General features: G+C 36.8%; 2 protein-coding genes across 5 annotated transcripts; both read left to right on the top strand.

Annotated features, from left to right (window-relative positions):
* Positions 1-3,737: 3,737 nt before the first annotated feature.
* LOC132131407 (uncharacterized) lies at positions 3,738-9,371 on the top strand. The gene is made up of 9 exons (XM_059543422.1): positions 3,738-5,101; positions 5,283-5,382; positions 5,584-5,661; positions 5,758-5,856; positions 5,930-6,062; positions 6,160-6,274; positions 7,509-7,633; positions 8,308-8,391; positions 8,470-9,371. Exons 1-9 carry the CDS (start codon positions 3,738-3,740, stop codon positions 8,559-8,561), a joined length of 2,190 nt encoding a protein of 729 aa, XP_059399405.1. The 3' UTR covers positions 8,562-9,371.
* Positions 9,372-9,634: 263 nt separating this feature from the next.
* On the top strand, positions 9,635-20,203 carry LOC132131176 (xaa-Pro aminopeptidase 1-like). 4 transcript variants are annotated; one of them, XM_059543167.1, is made up of 20 exons: positions 9,635-9,770; positions 11,146-11,270; positions 12,336-12,399; positions 12,920-13,024; positions 13,281-13,373; positions 14,654-14,797; positions 14,926-15,021; positions 15,268-15,349; positions 15,427-15,637; positions 16,541-16,630; positions 16,714-16,764; positions 16,895-16,953; positions 17,186-17,263; positions 17,360-17,431; positions 18,197-18,257; positions 18,379-18,448; positions 18,526-18,699; positions 18,822-18,898; positions 19,148-19,246; positions 19,900-20,203. In XM_059543167.1, the coding sequence occupies exons 2-20, from the start codon at positions 11,154-11,156 to the stop codon at positions 20,017-20,019; spliced, it is 1,863 nt and encodes a 620-aa protein (XP_059399150.1). In that variant the 5' UTR covers positions 9,635-9,770; positions 11,146-11,153; the 3' UTR covers positions 20,020-20,203. The 4 variants fall into 4 exon arrangements, with proteins under 4 accessions (XP_059399150.1, XP_059399151.1, XP_059399149.1 ...); XM_059543168.1 differs by having other exon boundaries at positions 9,645-9,770; positions 11,149-11,270; XM_059543166.1 differs by lacking the exon at positions 9,635-9,770 and adding an exon at positions 10,589-10,842 and having other exon boundaries at positions 11,149-11,270.
* The last annotated feature ends 276 nt before the right edge of the window (positions 20,204-20,479 follow it).

The following is a 20,479-nucleotide window of genomic DNA, read 5'->3' as shown; positions in this document are numbered from 1 at the left end:
TGAATTTGCATCACATTGTGTCACAAGTTACAATACTCTCTACTTTTGGACATTGTTGGAGAATTATACATTCTTAGTTAACATGTTAGCGTGTTACAGCCTAATTGGTCAAACCTAGTGATCCCTAGTGTTTGTATGTGATACTTAGTGTTTCATTAGGTATAAAGTAATGTTTAAGGCATAACAGGCACAGTGAACAAACTTCAAGGTCAATGTACTTACATGATAAGTTTTTATTGCATGTGAAATAATGCTAATTTTAAGCCAAATTTTTCAACTTAATTAAACTGTATCCACACTACAGTTATGTTGTATGAGTTAAAATAAAATTTAACATTCATACCTATACGCAATTGGGAAAGTAGTGGAAAAGTATTTGATAATCTTTATCAATTGGAGTTTTGGATAAACTTACCTGTTTTTTGCATTAATTACTCTTGCTCAGTATGACTCTGCTCAAATGTGACAATATTTATTCATGTATTAAACCTCAGAATTCACTGAATTTTAACAGGACAATCCTCAGCATTCTTCTTAGAGAATCTCTTAGAAATGTCATGTTTGCAACTGAAACACTAACACCTGAAACCACCCGTCAAATAAAGGTGATAATAATGTCCTGTATCTGTATTATTGATAACTAACAATCGTACACATAACAGAGGCCCTGACATGAGTAATATGTCTGTTCTTACACTGGAAACATGACTCAGCATCTAAGATTATATGAATATTTCAGTGATACAGCATCCGACTGATCTGTTTGATAAATCTGCATGTGATCTGCTAAAATGAAATACTTGAAATCACAGTTTTATAGACTTCCTGAAAAGAATGAAAATGTTTTATACTAATACCCAGGGCTCGAATTGAGGGTAGATGCAGGTCTGGTGAAAAGAAAAAGAGAAAAAGCACCCCCCCCCCCCCTGTTAAACCACCCCCCCTTTAGATTAATACTGTTGTGTATTATGAAAAATGAATTGTGCAAATTAAATGTTGAAATTCCCTACTTATAATAATTCACAAATGAAGTAATGGTGATTGGCCAATCAGAACTCGGTAACAAGCTCCCGCAAGCTGAAGCAATTTCAGTAATTTTTCATGCAAAATGGTTCAAGCGCAACTTCCGAAGTTCTTTAAAAATAAGACAACAGAAGGAATTCTTTTTTCCTTGATTAGACTTTAAAGACATTGCCCTGACACAGTGGTGTAGCCATAATTTTATTTTTGGCGGGCCAGGGCAAAAGTGTGCTGGCATACAGTGGCTTAGCGCAAAGCAGCAGCCCACAATCTCAAACCCTGAGCCAATGGATATCAAACAAGCAACATGAAAACTTTGCGTAAGAGTTAGGCATTGAAACTCTTGAATTTCTTAATCTCAGTTGAAAAAGACGGTGCTTTTGGCATCACATGCTACATTGACGACATATATTCTCTGAGACGCTGAGAAACTAATCTACTTCATCAAAATAATTAATAAATAAATGTAAAAATAAAGAAAAAAGGGTAGGCCTATTTTGTGTTAAAGAGGTTGTTCTTTCTTTTTTTTAAAAGTCGGTGCTTTAACTAAAGCTTTTTTTATATAATAATTTTAATTTTAGGCCTATAATTAATTGTATAATAAACCTCTTTTAAAAAACATTTTCAATGAGGAGCAGCCTAAACTAGTCTAATCTTTTTTTTGTCCTCGCAGTGCGTCATGCCGTGATGCGCTATGAAATTACTTCGGGGGAAATTAATTGTAATAGAAACACAATTTTTTTTAAATTGTAATAATTTAATAATAAAAGTAACTTAATAATATGAATAGGCCTAATAATCAGAAGAATGTAACTCAAATTTGAATGTAATTCAACACGCACAAATGTACACGCGCAACATGCCCGAAACAGCCTGGATAACAATTGGCTAACACGGCTGTCAGTCAAACTCATCAAGAACTATGCAAAAACACATAAGTTTTAGTTATTTCAGATGTTATAATAGTTATCTAATTGTGTTAAAATAGATGAAACTATAATTATTTAACAAATATTATATTTGAATAATAAACTGGGGAGGCTGTGCCCGCCAGGCCCGTCCGCTGCCTTTGCCCCTGCCCTGACATAATATAATTGTGCTGTAGGTGTGACTGTAAGGGACTGAGACGAGCTGACGGGTATGTCACCGACTTTGCAAAAAAGAAACAAAAGCACATCTTGAGAATCCAGAAGCATTCACTGCACAAAGACCATTAGAATGCAGTTAGAATGTGTAAAGATAAAGCTTCCTAATCATTGGGAAGAAGGAGGCGGGAACCGGCGGACAATCATATGAAACTTGGATAATCAGAAATAAACACAAAACAGCGCATCAGCCCCTCACGGACGACTGATGCGCACAAAATAAAACCAAAACACAACTAAAATCCCAGGCCTGGTCCTCTCTCGTCCTTCACTGTCGTCGCTCCAGTTTTATATCCTTCCATCTCCTCCGTGGGCCTCGAGACCGGCGGGTCGAACAGGTGTAGCTCATCTCCAATCACTCCACCGGCCTCACTCCCACATCCCTCGGCCACGCCCCACTCGTCACAGAATGCCATTTTAATTCCAGCAATGAAAGAAAAAATACCCATGTATGAGTTTTTATGTTTTAATATTCATTGCACAAGCAATGTACTTTTCTGAATATCGGCACATAAATATGCTAATAATTTTATACAACAGTGTAGACTAGAGCAACACAGTGTTTCATTTCTTGAATGAATCTGTTTTTGAATGAATCGTGAGCCAGTGATTTAACTGTCCATTCACTTGTTTTCCACCATATGCACATAAACTGACAGTCACTATTGATAAGCTACTACTAAATATTGTAGAAACTTAATTTTCTTAATGATTTGTATTGTAAAAAGCGCTGTACAAATAACCTGAATTGAATACAAACCCCAACCCTACCCCATACAAAGAAATTGATCACACCACCCTCCCCCCAAATTTGCAATTCGACCACTGTTAAAACTTATGACATTTTGTGTATTCCATTGACTCTGTTCAGGTTCTGCCTCTTGTGTGCAGTATCGGGCTGACTTCAACATGATGGGAGTCACTGGTTGGATCCTTTTTGACTCCACAGAGCAGAAGTCCACCACTAATCTCACAGGAACCGGCACATGTCGAATCAATATCTCCCTCACTATATTCCCGGTTATGTACGGCCATTTTGCTTCACCTTGTCAAAAGTCACACATAGGAGAGAGTGTGTTCACATTTTCTGTAGATCAGCCTCAGGCTGTTGTGAATGTGTCCACTCTATTTGAACAGAAAATTAGCCTCGATGACCTCTCTGTATTTGTGGACACATGCACTGGCACAAGGATTTGTGCTGGACTTACATCAGAGTCCCAGGTAAGGACATGGCAGGCACGGTTTTTCAGTCCCATAGCTGGAAACATCTACATCCGGCAAGTGACAGGAGAAGCAGGGGCAAGGGTTCTCTCAGATCTAAAAAATGTAGATCAGACCAGGACTTTTCCAAATGTCACGATTTTAGTGTCACAAAGCTCTGCCACCACCTGCAATACACTTCTTGGTAGTCTGGATCCCAAGAGTCTTACAAAGCTGGGTGTTTTGAATGTGGGATCACCTCTAGAACCTGTGAAGTCTCGGTTGGAAATATCCACTCTCAATTCTAATGTCCACTTTGCCATTCTCAACTTGACCTCAAGCTACATGTGTGCAGAGATCCGAAGCGTCGCAATGAAGGTAGTTAATGCTGTTGTGAACATGCAAGGGATTAAAGGCTACTTCACCTTCCATCAACCATCTCCGTTTGATCTCACCACCATCATTGTTAACCTGACAAACCTGGACAGAAGAGTTGGCCCTTACCACGTTCATCAGTTTCCCCTGCCCCAAATGAGATCTCCATCTGATAGCAGCTGCAGTAACAACAACCTTGGGGGTCACTGGAACCCCTTTAATGTGAATACTCAGGCACCAGCGTATCCGCCACCAAGAGGCTCCACTCATGATCTGTTTGAGGTGGGAGATCTGAGCGCGAAGCATGGATCTCTGGAGAAATCAAATAACTTTCAAGCCACTTTCACGGATTGGAACCTACCTCTGTTTGGGCGGAATAGCATTGTGGGTCGCTCTCTCGTTATGCACCTTCCCAATGGGACCAGATTTGCTTGTGCAAGTCTCGGCTACCCAGGCGAAGTGTCTGTCGCCAAGGCTGCCTTTCGTGGACTGGTTGTGGGGACGGTCCTCTTCACCCAACTCATTAGTGACCCATATTCCGATGTCTCTCTATTTATGGACCTATCCTATGGACAACTTTCTGCACCTTCTACGATGAATCACAACTGGCATGTCCACAACTATCCCATCAGCACAGAGACTGACAGTGACAAGGGAGGTTGTCTGTCCACTGGAGGACACTGGAATCCATACAACGTAGACACCACAGGGAGTGTATACACTGTTAACTGTGGTCCCAACAGTCCTTTTGCTTGTGAAGTTGGGGATATCTCCGGCAAGCACAAGACTGTGGACCTACAGTCTCAGATGGGAACAGTGGCAACCAAGAACTTTTTTACTGACACCACCTCTTGGTTGACTGGAATGGTTGGACGTTCTTTGGTGATACATGGTCCAAACCAAGCAGGTCCACGGATTGCTTGTGCAAACCTCACCTTGTACCGTTTTCCCTCTGCTTGTTCGGATTCTTGGCTTGGACCTGGAACTTCTGAAGGTCAAGTCAGATTCTCCCAAGTTTCTCCTCAAGGGCCAACAATCCTAAATATCTCCTTTACTGGGCTTAATGCGAGAGCTGGTGGCTACCACATTCATATTCTTCCAATCAAGAGCACCCAGGAACCTTGCTCTGACACCAACATCATGGGACACTTCAACCCGTTTTCTGTGAACACAGCCTCATCTCCAGCTCCAGGGAATGGCACAGTTGACCAGTATGAGATTGGAGACATCAGTGGGAAGTTTGGAGACCTGACGGGTCAGAACTACTTTCAGAACCAGTACACGGATGGTTATATGCCACTTTCAGGACCGTACAGCATAATTGGCCGGTCTCTGGTCATCCATTACGCTAACGGATCAAGGTTGGTTCCTTTTACGAATTATACATCCTCAAACATTTTGACCTTTAAAATAAATAAAAGCTATTAGTTTTCTTCTCCAAAAACTATTAGAAGGGGAACCATAAATAAGTGAGACAGGAAAACAACTGCAGGTGCAACTGATTCCCATTTCTGCATTTTCTCTTATTATTATTATTCACAGAATGAGATGTGCAAATATCTCAGCAGAAGTCTCCCAAGACGGAAACTGGGTGATCGCCAAGGCCATGTTTAGTAATGCTGTAACTGGGACAGTAATGATGGTAAAAAGCAAAATACATAATTTGTATACATAATTGTATATTTCTAGCACATTTTGTCCAGAGCATTTGACATCTGTCTTTAATTTTTTAACTTTGCTTCAACCCATTCCTAAACCCCACCCTAAAAACTAAATATTAATTTAAAAACAAATGTTAAATGTAATAAATTAATGCTAAGTGATACACTGTGCATGTCTTCAGTCCCAGCTATCCTTTCCAGATAGCAGCTTTGGTGACGTTATGTTAGAAGTGGATGTGCGGGCATCAAAGTCATCAAATGTAAGTTATATTTTATCCGTTTTTTATTAGTCATGTCAGCTATCACAATGATATTTAATTTAATTGAATATGAGGAATTCTGCTATTGGTTTCTAGTTTGCAGAAGCGTCCTGGTACATTGCAGATAAGCCGGTGGAGTCAGATGGTACATGTCCTGGTGAAGAAGAAATGTATAATCCATTCAACATGACAAATGTGAGAAACTGCTATTTTCCCATACATAGAAATACTATGCAAAATAATTTAGACAGAAATCATTCTCTCTCAGATAAACAACTGTTCTCGGGACAGGACTTTGTCCTGTTTGGTTGGAGATCTGACGGGCAGACATGGATCCCTAAGTTTTAAAAAGAGACAACTGTACAATGACATTCTGCTGCAGTTGGCTGGAGACTTCACAGGTAGCACATGTGAAGAACTTGCACAGACATGATATTTTAGAATAAAATTCTGCATAACGATCAACAATGAAATTGTCTCAAATGTTGTTCCCCCTAGTTGTCCATAGGGCATTAGTTCTCAGACTCAATAACACCACAACCGCATGTGCAGATATTCACCCAGAATCCCCTTCTGCCACCCAGATTTTCCCCACAATGGCCTCCTTCAGCAGGTATATTCTTCAAATTGATGTTCATGCTAAATATTTAGATATATTATCTGTATCAACGTTATAACAAAAAAATATATATTTTTTTTAAATATTAGATAAGAGAGACGTAGATCCTTAAGGTGACAATTGCATATTTTCCAAAAAATCATGGATGGGAAATAATTATTATAATTCAGACGACTTCTTGTTTCATGTAACACACAATAGTTCACCTTCCTGTTTAGTTTAGTTCATCTTCATTTATTTCCCAAAGACAAATTTGTTGCAAGCATATCACATAAGATTAAAATGCACAAACACACAATACAAATAAACACACTCAGTTTCCTTCCTATTATTTATTTATTTATTTATTTATTTTTGACCAGAAATTTAAAAACTTTACAGTTGAGGTGACAAATGAATGTCTAAACCGATATATTTTACTAATAGGAGTTCTGTACTGAATGCCAGAAGGGAGAAGGTGAAACTCGTGATACATAGGGTGGGAATCGTCTAATAATATGCTCTGGGCTTTACACAAAACCTGTCTATGATAGAACTGGGCCATAATCATCTGCTTCCTTCCCGTCATTTTACTTCCTTTGACAATTCTTGTTTTCACATTTAGAGAACCACTGCTTCATGAACATTGGTTTTGAAACTTGTGAATCCATTAGGTTTCGATTCATATATGCACAGATTTTTACATGCACCTCTAGTTTTCTCTTCCTCTTCTCTAAAGCAGCACAACATGGCCTAGCCCCCTTTGTTGCAGTTTATCTGGGTTTGTGATGTAACAGACCCAAGAAGAAGCTTGTTGTAGTCCCTCACCAGGCGTTTTTGAGGCATTAAACTGCCAGAATTTTAAAAGACATTTCCATTTGCAATGAACTTTCAGCACTGCAACTTTGCAGATATTCTTTATGCTCAAACAGCAACTTTACAAACTAACTTAAGTTAAAAAAAGTGAAGATGCAACCAACCACCCCTTTGACTCTCTGTGTTCTCTGCACAAAGAAATCTAACCCAAAATCATTAAAGAGTTTCACAACTAAAATATGAGGCTGAATGGTATAAAAACGTTTTTTAGTACATGCTGTTATGATAATGGGATTTATTTATTTTTTTATCCTTTAAAGCATAAAAGAATAATCACAGGTCAATTATTACATTATATGTAAAAGATATTTTTTGCATAAGAAATACATGCTTTATTATGACACATTGTAATGTGTAATAATTTTGTGTACAGGCATGATTTCCGTAAGAGAGTGGCAGATGTGTTAAACCTGCACATATCCAGAGTTTCCATCTTACCTGGTTCTCCTTCTCAAGGGCCTGATGGGAAATGCCAGCAGGTTAATTATCTGGTGTCAGGTAAACAAAAGCACAGAATATGAAGTGCAGCTTTTGTCGCTTTTCAAGGAATTGCTTTCAGCTTCAAATGACCTCTTAAAAAAAATGAGCCCATTGAGCGAGACACTGAAGAAGAAAAAAAACAGTGAAATGTTCATCAGACACATGTATACATTGACCAAAAGTTCAACACAGCTCACTGTTTAATGGCATAGAAATAAAATGAATAATATATTGTTATACAATAAACTACTCTATAAACTATTCTATAAATATCTGTATGTATATACAAACATATTTTATAATGTGTAAATATATACATTTAAATATTATGTAACTAAATCAAACGCAATTTATTTATTAACACTCCTAAAATGTGTAAATGATTTTATGATTTATGTGATAATTTATATGATCATCTGTCACACATGGGTTGCTGCAGGAATGAGAGTATGAACTGACTTAGTATGCTTTGTCTGTTGAAACAATGAACAATACTGTCCTTTCAAAAGACACACAAAAAAAGAAAAATGTTTTATATGAATCACTTTGAATTGTACACCTTTAGAGTAGTAAAAAAAAAATTGCCCTAGAAATATAAAATACTAAATTATCTATTACCAAAATGACCAAAGTTATAGTGACAGGTTAAACAGATAGAAACATAAATGTTGTTGTAACAACTTGTTTTCCAGGTGAAGTGAGCCAAGAGAAGCTGAGATCAGTTAAGACGAGTGACATGATGGGTGTTTTCAAAGAATCAAAGACGTGCACACCAAGTAAGTCTGTGTTTCTTAACATTTGAATCATTATTAAGTATTTTACACTTCATTACCCGGAATCCCTTCCTTCCTCAGCTGGAAACACGGGACTGATGCTGGTCCCCTGCAGGATGTTACTGTCGGTTATGACGGCTGCAGTCTGTCTGATCAGGTTACTGAGACACTAGATGGACCTTGCAGTGATAACACAGCACTGCCTTTACTTCATTACCTGAATAAACCAGGACACCTTTGGCCCAACTGCAGGGATACATCAAACTGTTCAAATCATACCAAATCTTTAGAGAACATTCCTCATTTTGTCATGTTACACAAAACAAGTAATATGATCATGTTTTTGGATCTTGCTGCTCTGTTCTTAATAGTGTGTTATGGGATTAATGGAATTGTATTTGTTCTAAATTCCTCAAAAACCCAACTTAATATTATACTCCTTCCCTGTAACTCTGATTTATTTCTATTCAGTGTAAATTTGTATGATGCAATCTGTGTGAATACAATACCTCCCTTGTTTTCATGCAACACACTCTATAATTTGTTATATGAGCCTGTGAAACGAAGTCTTACATCTTACATTGTTTGTGTGGGTTTTTTGTTTTTGTATTTCCGGCAGGTGATTTGCTAAGAATATTACTCATATAAATGTTATGTAATTGTGGGGGATGTAAGAATTTTAAATAAATAAAGTATTCAGCAAGGATATAAATGTTACACTGTTAAAAATACATTATTTCAAATTAACTTTATGTCAAAGAATTCTGAAACCAGCCTAACTTGTTTTCAACGTTGATAGTAATAATGTTTCATGAACAGCAAATCAGTATATTATAATTCTTTCTGACACTAAATACATAATGATGCTTAAACTGTTAAAATATATTCATTTTTAAATATATTTAAATTAGATTAGTTAGTTTAATTTGTAGTTATATCTCAGAAAAAGGTTACAATATTTGTAATAAAACAATTGCAACCTTGGTAAGCATGCAGTCCTTTACCTAACCCAAATATGCATTATATATCTCCAAAACAAAAACACAGATGTAACATAACACATTACTTTTTATAAAAAGTAACAAACACATTTAGTTACAGTTTTAAAGAATAACGTGTGTGTGTGTATATATATATACACACACACACACACACACACACATTTAATATAATATGTACTTTTTAAAATGCATTCCTCTATAACTAAACATGTCTAATGTCTATTACACTGCTGTCAATCCAAACACTGACCGCTGCGCGCGCCACGTGACAGTCACATGAGCGCACGCGTCATCACTGTAATGGCAGCTTCCTTTGCACACTAACACAAGGAACAGCAGAGTTTTCCCAATAGTTTACATTTCAAGGCTCGCTTCTCTAAGGTAACTGGTGAATTGCTTGATGTCAGTCGTTCGCTGTATGTGCTCCATGCTCAGGAAACAGTGGTTCGTGCAGCGCGAGTGTTATTGTTGTTGTTGTCGTCACTTGCATAACACGCGTGTGTTTTGATAAATGGAGAAGCGTTGGCACGGATCACAAATTCTCCCTCATTTGATAAGAATGAAGATATGTCATGATACAAGTGCAAATAAATAACACAAATAAAGTAACTTATGTTTGCAGATTAGGATCATTGTTTTGTTTTGGAAGCATTCCATTTAGATGATACGGAACGATACGGAAACTGCCACACCTACCACGAACAAAACATAATACAAATAACTTCCATCCAAGTTTTCTTTCTGTTTAATTTAATTTAATGATGCGTTGTCATTTCCTCGTACACTGCCGATTTTCCGTGTAAATTAATGCTTAAATGTTTCGTTGTTTATGTTGTCGAACTGTGGATCCAGTTCGTCCAATCAGCTTTCGATATGATAATTCCATCGACATGATTGGATGATGCAGTGTTTGCCTTTTAAGAACAGTGCGTTTTATTTGTGAACGAATGAATGAATTAGCACAGCCCAAATGGGTTTTAACCATACACATAAATAAGAGGTATTTATGATATCTGTGACTTGAATTTCCTGAAATCCTTACAAAAATTAATTATAGTAACCATACTTTCCACCAAATTACATAGTACTTTTATAAGTACTATAAAATTTTAATATTCCTTATTCCCTAATCCCTAATAGTTCCTTATAGAAACAGTGTAAACTTGAATCAGAAAATATATTTATTCATTAAGTTGATTCCCTCATTCACTGATATCAATGACAGAAAGTGGTATCTTTGAAAGAGGACGTTTAGTGTCTTTTGTTTCGCATTTGGTAAAGGTTGAATGATCACAGGGCAAGATGACAGTAAATCTTTAACTATGGGATGGCCGCTTCATGCCACCCGAGAGACCATCTGTGCAAGGTACAGGTTAACAATCTCATATCTTTCCAACTTTGAGCTCCATGTGACCAGTAAAGTCTCAGGTTCACAGAGAGAAAATGGCTTCAGGTAATTAATTGGTTACAAAAGGCTTCTTTTTTTGTTTTTTGCACATGCACACATTTCTTACTTTGCAAGTGTGTTTATATCTCTGTTCTGTCAATGCATTAGTAACTTGTTAATTGTGATTTCATATCAATAGACATTTATCTGATATCACTGAATCTAATATCAAGGTTACATTTTTTTCTCTGTCTTGGTTAACAGGTCTGAAAGTGAAAGGTCATGTGTACTAAATTAGATATTGGCTAAAATATTACATTGGAAAATTAGTGTGAAGATGACTAGTGTAAATTTGACCACTTCTCTCAGCAGACGCTATGTCCCCAAAGATCACAGTGGAGTTGCTCAGGCAGCTCCGGCAGGCCATGAAGAACAGCAAGTACATCACAGAGCCCATCCAAGCATACATCGTCCCGTCAGGAGATGCACATCAGGTGATATCTCAATACACTCAAACCTGCTCTAAAAACCCCTGAGCTGGGCTCCACAAATGTGATTTCTGTGATATATAAACATACGGCCTGTGATTTAAAAACATACAGCTTGTGGTGTGTAAACATGTAAGCCTCTAAACACACAACTTGTGTTGAATAAACATTCCACATTATAAACATAGCCTGTGATTAAGAAACATTCAGGCTTATAAATATAGAGCCTGATTTAGAAACATACAACCTGTGATTATTAAACTTGTAACCTTGTAACCCTAAACTTGTAACATACACCCTGTGATTTATAAATGTACAACTTGTCATTTGTACTTTACTATATACTGTTTTTATAAACAGAGCCTGTTATAAATAAGCTTTCAACTTGGATTTACAAACATATAGCCTGTGATTTGTATAAATACTGTTTGATATGTTTATAAGCATTTCACTGTGTAAACATAGAGCATGAGATTTAAAAATGTTCAGCCTGTGTTTTATAAATGTACAGGCCGTGATTTATAAATTTACTGTTTTTAGACACACAGCCTGTGATTTATAAGCATTCAAACTCAAACAACTTGTGATTTATAAATACAGAAAGTGTACAACACTTTCACAAACAAACACTTTATCGTTTGTAAAAACAAGTGTGATTTTATATAGCTTTTTTATTTCTAAACATTCAACCTGTGATTTTTAAACTCACAGCCTGTTACTTCTAAACATTCAACCTGGTTTATCAACATACAGACTGTGATTTGAAGAAAACACTGAATGTGATTTATAAACATTTCACCTTATAAACCTAGAACTTGCCGTTTATAAACATTCACCCTGTGATTTGTTTTTAAAACATTTAACCTTATAAACATCCAGAACCCTAGAATCATAAAATTACATAATTCACAGTGTAGTTGTGTGTGTGTAGTGTCTCTGTTCCCTCAACACCCCCGACCCAAACCCCAAATCAGGTAAATCGGCAGTAATTATGACCGATTGCTGACAGAGCTGATCTCACTTTTTTCCTTCATCTCTCTCTTTTACTCGCTGCATCTGTCCATCCTGCAGAGTGAATACATCGCGCGCTGTGACTGCCGTCGTGAATTCATCTGCGGATTCAACGGCTCTGCAGGTGCGTGCAAAGGATTCACTTTTATAAAATGAACTACAGTAACATTTAATACCCTTTTTACTCAGTCACAGCGGAGATTTATCAACTATACAGAAACGAGTTACAGAAACATTATAGGTAAATGATGGCATTCATATAAAGATACTGATTATTTACATAAATAGAAATAGATCAAAAGCAGACAATATAATCCCATAGTTAAAATTGGCAATTCTTGACATTGTCAAGACGAGACAATGCTGTTCACTCAACGAAATGCCATTCAATCAAAGAATGGGGAAGTCAAACTGGGATTTGAGATTTATATTTTATGACTATGAAAGGCTGCTTATTGTACATGATTTACAGGTCAGTGGTGTGACAGGTTTTTATTTATTTTTGGACTGTGGAGGTCCATGTGGACACAGATTCATTCAAGGGTGGCATGAGGTGTAACTCAACTCAAACATGTAATCAGTGATTTACAGATGTGCAGACTGTGATTTGTAAGTACTCCACCTTACAAACATGCTTGTTTCAGGTACTGCTATTGTGACAGAACAGCATGCTGCTTTATGGACAGATGGGCGGTACTTCCTGCAGGCCAGCCAACAGATGGACACTAACTGGACCTTGATGAAAATGGGTACAGTGAATGATAGCATAGTTTTATGACATGCGGTTGCTACAGTAGTTCATTACATCTGTTATGAGATTGTTGTAACGTAATCGTGAAAGCATGTCAGCCAGGGTGCTGCTTTTCATAAACCATGGCAAAACATCTATTAAAATATATTGTTGAATGTGAGACTCAATTTGATGACTTCACATAAATCAGTACTGAGCATATACACAATGATTAGACTATATGCAACATTGATTCTGCTGTTTTGTATTGTCAGGACTGAAGGAAACACCCTCTCAGGAGGACTGGCTCATCAGCGTTCTCCCAGAAAACTCCAGAGTGGGAGTTGATCCTTGGATCATTGCTGCCGGTGAAGAACTCAAGACCATAATGAATAGAGTTTTGCATTCATGCAAATATTTTCATTCATATTAATGGGGGTGGCATGTTTTTTTTTTTTAGGGGAACGTGTTATGTATACAAATATATGTTAAAGTTATATTAATATTTATTTAAAAGTAATTTTATTAATATGCTAATGAAAAGTATTACTTGTCTCTTCTGCATATTAATCTAGACTACTGAAAATAATGAATATAGTTATCCATACAAATATTTTCATTCATATTTTTTTTTCTTTACATTTTTGTGCAGATATTTTAGTGAATTGAGAATTTTTTTTGAAATAGTAATAAAATTATAATTGTTTTAAATATTAATAATTAAAGTTTAAAATAATTTAATAACTATACTATATTGAGTAATATTTTTTTAATCTGATTTGTTTCAATGTGCATGACACTTTAGACTATTGAAATGAATGAATATACGTCTATATCGATATTCATATCAGTAGGACTGTAATGCAACATTTTCTTTATTTTTATTTTTTATAAATAAAAAATATATATAATAATTGTATTACTGTTTAATATTCAAGATTTAGCATTCATTTGTTTCTTTTATAATATGTTATCCTGGACCACAAAACCAGTCTTAAGTCACTGGAGTATATTTATAACAATAGCCAAAAATACATTGTATGGGTCTTAAGTTATAGATTTTTCTTTTATGCCAAAAATCATTAGGATATATGTTCTATGAAGATATTTTGTAAATTTCCTACCGTAAATAATTTAAACCTTAATTTGTGTTTAGTAATATGCATTGCTAAGAATTCATTTGGACATTTTTAAAGGTGATTTTCTCAGTATTTCGATTGTTTTGCAACCTCAGATTCCAGATTTTTAAATAGTTGTATCTCGGCCAAATATTGTCAGATCCTAACAAACCATACATCAATGGGAAGCTTATTTAGTGTTCCTGTAGCTCAATTGGTAGAGCATTGAGCTTGGGGGTTGAGGGTTTGATTCCCCGGGAACACATGATATGTAAAAATTGATAGCCTGAATGCACTGTAAGTCGCTTTGGATAAAAGCGTCTGCTAAATGCATACATTTAATTTAATTTTAATTTATTTTATATTTATAATATAATGTATAAAACATATTAAAAAATTTACCCTTATGACTGGTTTTGTGGTCTAGGGTCACATATTGTCACGTAGTATTGTGGAGATATCCTAATTATTTGAATTGTTAGATTGTTAGTCATGCGGATGCATCATGTGTCTGTGCTCGTGTTTTTCAGACCAGTGGAAGAACATGTGGAAGGCTTTGAGCAGCGCGGGTCACTCTTTGGTTGCGGTGCAGGACAATCTCATTGATGCCATCTGGGAGGATCGGCCACCTCGTCCCAGCACCAAACTCATCGCACTGGGACTCAAATACACCGGTCAGCACATCTCACTGGATGATAAACGATATAGAAATTTGTTCCTGAAGGTCAGTTATAAAGCCTCTACACAAGTTTGTGCCACAGTAAAGTAAGAAAAATGTTTTTGTGGCTTTTTTCCCATGCAGGTCTCACATGGCAAGATAAAGTTACAGCTCTGAGGGGGAAAATGGCAGAAAGGAAGATTTCCTGGTTTGTGGTCACAGCTCTAGATGAGATTGCATGTACGTATCACCAGACTGCACACGCTGTGTGTGTGTGTGTGTGTGTGTGTGTGTGTGTGTGTGTCACAACCCAGCCCTTGTTCCCTCTCCACTTTCTTATTAACCCCGGTGTGTGTGTGTGTGTGTGTGTGTGTTTGTGTGTGTGTGTACACCTATTTATTATTCACATTCTTAAGACTTTTTTCTGCATGAGAGAAGATTTATGAATTAATACTGAGAATATGAAATTACTGTTTCTCTCCACAGGGCTTTTTAACCTGCGCGGGTCAGATATACAGTACAACCCCGTGTTCTTCGCCTACGCGATCATCGGCATTAGCAGCATAAAGTAAAAATGCATTCCTGATTCTTCACTTTATACTGAAAATGTCCCAGATTTCAATTGAGCTCACTTCTTGTTTTTAGATTGTTTGTGAACAGCAAGCGTCTGTTGGACCCTGTGGTCCGGGAGCATTTGAAACTGGACAGTCCCAGCAAACCAGATCTGACCATACACTGTTTTCCGTACGAGTCTGTGTACACGGAGCTGCAGGCAGTTTGTGCGGCGCTGGCACCCAAAGAGAAGATGTGGATTTGTGACAAGGCCAGCTGCGCTCTTACACAAGTCATACCCAAGGTGTGGCTCAAAAGTGTTACTGATATATTATTTCTTAACTATATATCAGTATATGTTTTCAATGTAAATCATATTATGGAAGTTAAATGTTTTTTAATGGTTGCAGTAGGACCAGTCCTCAATAGCTAAGGAATAGATTACCAAAAATTGTAATTAGCTACAAATGTACTAATCACTAGGCCATCCAAGATGAACCAAGAGAATTTTTGCATTGCATCACTTGCTCACCAGTGGATCCTCTGCAGTGAATGGGTGCCGTCAGAATCCAAACAGCTGATAAAAACGTCACATTAATCCACACCACTCCAGTCCATCAGTTAATGTTTAGAGACAACAAAGGCTGCATGTTTGTAAGAAACAAATCCATCATTAAGATGTTTTAACTTTAAACCATCACTTCTAGACAAAATACCAGTCCATAATCAATAACAACACTTCCTCCAGTGAAAACATCCATCCTTTGTTGTCCTCTCACATCAAAAACATTGTTATACCGTGTTCTCTTGTAAACAGTGTTTGATCTGTGTATATTTCTCACCCGATTCATTAGATAAATATAGAGGATACATCGTAATGATGGATTTGTTTTTACAAACATGCAGCTTTTCCCTTCTCAACACATTCATTTATAGACCGGATTGGTGTGGATTACTGTGACGTTTTTATCAGCTGTTGGGACTCTCGTTCTGACGGCACCCATTCACTGCAGAGCAAGTGATGCAATGCTACAATTCTGTTCTGATAAAGAAACAAACTCAAATCTATATCTTGGATGATCTGTGGGAGAGTAAAGTTTTAGCAAAGGTTCATTTTTCTGTGCACTATTCCTTCAAGAGGTCTTGATATTTGACTTTTTCCATCTAAAGTGGCTGAATATGAATCAATATTGTTGTAACTGTCCAGGCCCACAGATCTGCAATCCCATACACACCTTTATGTCTGGCTAAAGCCGTCAAGAACCCCACAGAGATCCAAGGCATGAAGATGGCACACGTAAGTCCACGTGCCTAGAGATATTTCAGAAACCCTTCACTTGACTTGCTTTATTTATTCTCTTTAATTATTTTTTATCGCAGATCAAAGACGCAGTGGCGCTGTGTGAACTTTTTGCTTGGCTGGAGAAGGAGGTATCATTGTATACAGATGTTTTATTAATTGGAAATATAATTAGGAGTCTTTCCTGATGTTTATAATATAAATTCCTTTTTTATTGAATGAAAGAAGAAAATATGAGGCTTGTATTTTTCATTTGTACAGATTCCCAAAGGTACGGTTACAGAGATATCAGTGGCAGATAAAGCTGAAGAACTGCGTAGGTGAGTCAAACATGCTACATTTGACCTGCAAAAATAAGAAAATAATGAATTTATCCACGCTCAATGACTTAATTAAATTTGTATATATTTCTATAAAACACTGTAGCATTATAATACAAATTTTAAACGCTGCCTTGTCTTGTTTTTGGCGCCACTAACTGGTGATCTGTGGAACTGCAGACAATGAAAAAATAAAGCTACTCTCTAATGAAAATCTTTTATTTCTATCTAGTCAACAGAAAGACTTTGTTGGGTTGAGTTTTCCAACCATCTCTAGTGTGGGACCAAATGGGGCTATAATACATTACAGGTCAGCTCTTCAGCTCTTGATAATCCAGTATTTAAGGAAACACTTAATGGAATTTCTTTTCTATTTTTAAGTACCCTTTTCTATCGTGTCTTTTAGGCCTCTTCCAGAAACCAACAGGACTCTTTCTCTAAATGAAGTTTATCTTATTGACTCCGGGGCTCAGTTCTTGTAAGTACATGAACACTGCTCAAAAGAAATCACAATCAACCTAAGATTACATGTATTTGTAAAGTTATGTGTTCCTGAGTGAAATGTAAAAAACACATGCACATTTCTACACATTTTTACACATGCATATATGCTATATATTGCAAAAAATTATAATGTTATATATGTCAAATAAAATATTTGTACATTTTTAAGATTATTTTATGTTTTTGAAAGCATTCTCTTATGCTCACCAGGGCTGTATTTATTTAATTACAAATACAGTAAAAACAGTAATATTGTGAAATAATATTACAATTTAAAATAACAGTTTTCTATTTAAATATATTTTGTATATATAGCAATTTATTCCAATGATTTAAAGCTGAAATCATTACTGCAGTCTTCAGTGTCGCATGATCCTTCAGAAATATGCTCAAGAAACTTTTTTCCTATGAAGTTTTTGCTGCTTAATATTTTAGTTGAAACTTACTTTTTTTCAGTATTTTCTTATGAATAGAAAGTTCAAAATAACAGCATTTATTTGAAATATAATGTTTTATAAATGCTTTTTTTAATCAATTTAATGCATTATTTCTATATAAATTCACCTTTAAGAATGTATATATATTATTGTATATTGTAATGAATCATTTTAATTTAAAAGGGAACATTTATTTACATTGTCTGAAAGAGCAATAATTTAAATATGTAAATACCTGAGTTCAAATAAATACAAATAATATCTACTATGAAATTATAATTTTTTCTATCTTTGGTATTCAGAGATGGAACAACAGATGTGACGCGTACGATGCACTTTGGGACTCCTTCTGATTATGAGAAGGTAAATAATAAACCATTTTCATTATTTTTATTATTTTTAACACTCCTACTTCACAGTCTGAAAGCTATCGGTCTACCCATAATGCTAATAGTTCTGTCCTTCCACGCTCTGATCTCCACAGGAATGCTTTACATATGTCCTAAAGGGACACATCGCTGTCAGCGCTGCTGTTTTTCCCAATGGAACCAAAGGTACGTCTTTAAAACCAGTCTTACCAGTGAAGCTGAGAGAAATGTTTTGTCTCAGTGGACTGTGCTCTTGTGTGCAGGTCATCTGTTGGACTCGTTTGCTCGCGCTTCTCTCTGGGACTCTGGGCTGGACTATCTTCACGGTACCGGCCACGGCGTCGGATGTTTCCTGAACGTGCACGAGGGTCCGTGTGGCATCAGCTACAAAACGTTTGCAGATGAACCTCTGGAGGCTGGAATGATTGTCAGTGATGGTACGGAAATGCATACGCGCTTTAATAATTATTTTCTTTTTGTTATTTGAGTGATATCTTTATATCTTACATAGGAATGACATCTGAGGTAAATTTGAGTCTCGTGCATGTTTCGTTTCCAGAGCCTGGATACTATGAAGATGGATCTTTTGGCATTCGCCTGGAAAACGTTGTCCTGGTAATTCCTGCCAAAACTAAGGTAATTACTTCATCAGGTCCCACCATAATCTGTTCATATTTATGTCTATAAAATACATACATTTTCTGACACAGTTCATTTTAAAGATGCACTAGCTAAATTGTTTTCTGAATGTCTGTGATGCTTCATCCACACCAACAGGTGTCAGTGTTGAGTTCAAGATATAACGACACTAAACCAAAAACTATTTAATGCATCTTTGAAAGGGCTAGTGTATGTTATTTCAGTTTTTCCTTTCCTTTCTTTCAGTATAACTACAGAAACAGAGGTAGTCTGACCTTTGAACCCCTCACCCTGGTCCCCATCCAGCTGAAGATGATCAACACAGACCTGCTCACACAGAAAGAGGTAAGAGCAGCCCAACAGATAGTAGGGTATAGTTGTATAAACACCCCCAATTAGCATGCTAATGTTGTTTTTAGTTATTAGGCTGTTTGTAGTCTATTACTTTGAAAAAAGTCTCACAAACATTGCTTGTTACAAAGTGTTTATTTCACTACTCACTGCTGTGTGTGTGTGTGTGTGTGTGTGTGTGTGGATGGGTTAAATGCAGAGCACAAATTGCGAGGATGGGCCATACTTGGACTACACGTCACATACATACCTTCCTATTTAAAGCCCAAAGTATACTTTAGTTTTGACACGAATGTTAGCATACACTTGTAGCAGAACACACAACCTTTCAAAGTAATACTCAAGTAGTTGCATTTGCATTAGTTTGTTGTTAATCACAGTGGGTCAGTGTTGCCACCTTGTGGACAAACTAATTAGTGCAAAAATATTTACAATATTTATATCAACAATATTTACATCATTTTGTTACGATTAGGTCATTTACATCAATTCATGACATCAGCACACATGTAAAATCTGAAGTTTACTTGCTTTATCCTTGAGACCTCGTGTGAGACATTTGAGTTACATAAGTCCTTCAGACCACCCTGAATTGGCTTTCATTATAGCATGGATTGCTGTAATAACACATATTTGTTGTCCTGCAGCGTGACTGGGTGAATGACTACCACAGGAAATGCCGGGAGACGATTGGGGCGGAGCTCGAGCGCCAAGGCAGGAAGGTGGCTCTGGATTGGCTGATCCGAGAAACTCAGCCGATTGTCTAAAAATATTGTTAACTGGTTTGTTTTGTCATCGTCATATCGATGGCCATTGATTTTTTTCCCTCTTGTTCTCTCTCTCAGTCTTGGTCTATATCTGCTTTTCTGGTGGATATATTTCACTTTCTGCTTCTTTTGTAAAGCACGCTTTCATCAGCTGTTTTATGAGCCAATTAAACCATATGGAAAAGATGCACAGCCTTTGTCTTACACAAGCATTCGTTTACATTTTAAGAAAAATAGCAGCACGGACATTCTGCTAAACGTCTCTTTTTGTGTCGTATCACATGATGGTGAGAAAACGGTTCCTGAAATACTACCTTTCTACAGCTGCATGTAAAAAAGGGGCGGGGCTAGGATGATGCCGCTGTAGGGGGCGTTGGTGTAGTCCTGCAGTGGGAGAGGGGTGTGTATGGACACCGTGTGAGGGGGGATCCTGTCCTCCTCGTGTCCCACAGGCAGAGGG

Source organism: Carassius carassius, chromosome 48 (genome assembly GCF_963082965.1).
Source record: "Carassius carassius chromosome 48, fCarCar2.1, whole genome shotgun sequence".
In the NCBI taxonomy this organism is placed as follows: domain Eukaryota; kingdom Metazoa; phylum Chordata; class Actinopteri; order Cypriniformes; family Cyprinidae; genus Carassius; species Carassius carassius.
Note: the sequence above shows the minus strand (reverse complement) of the source record. Positions and strands in the feature narration are given on the sequence as shown.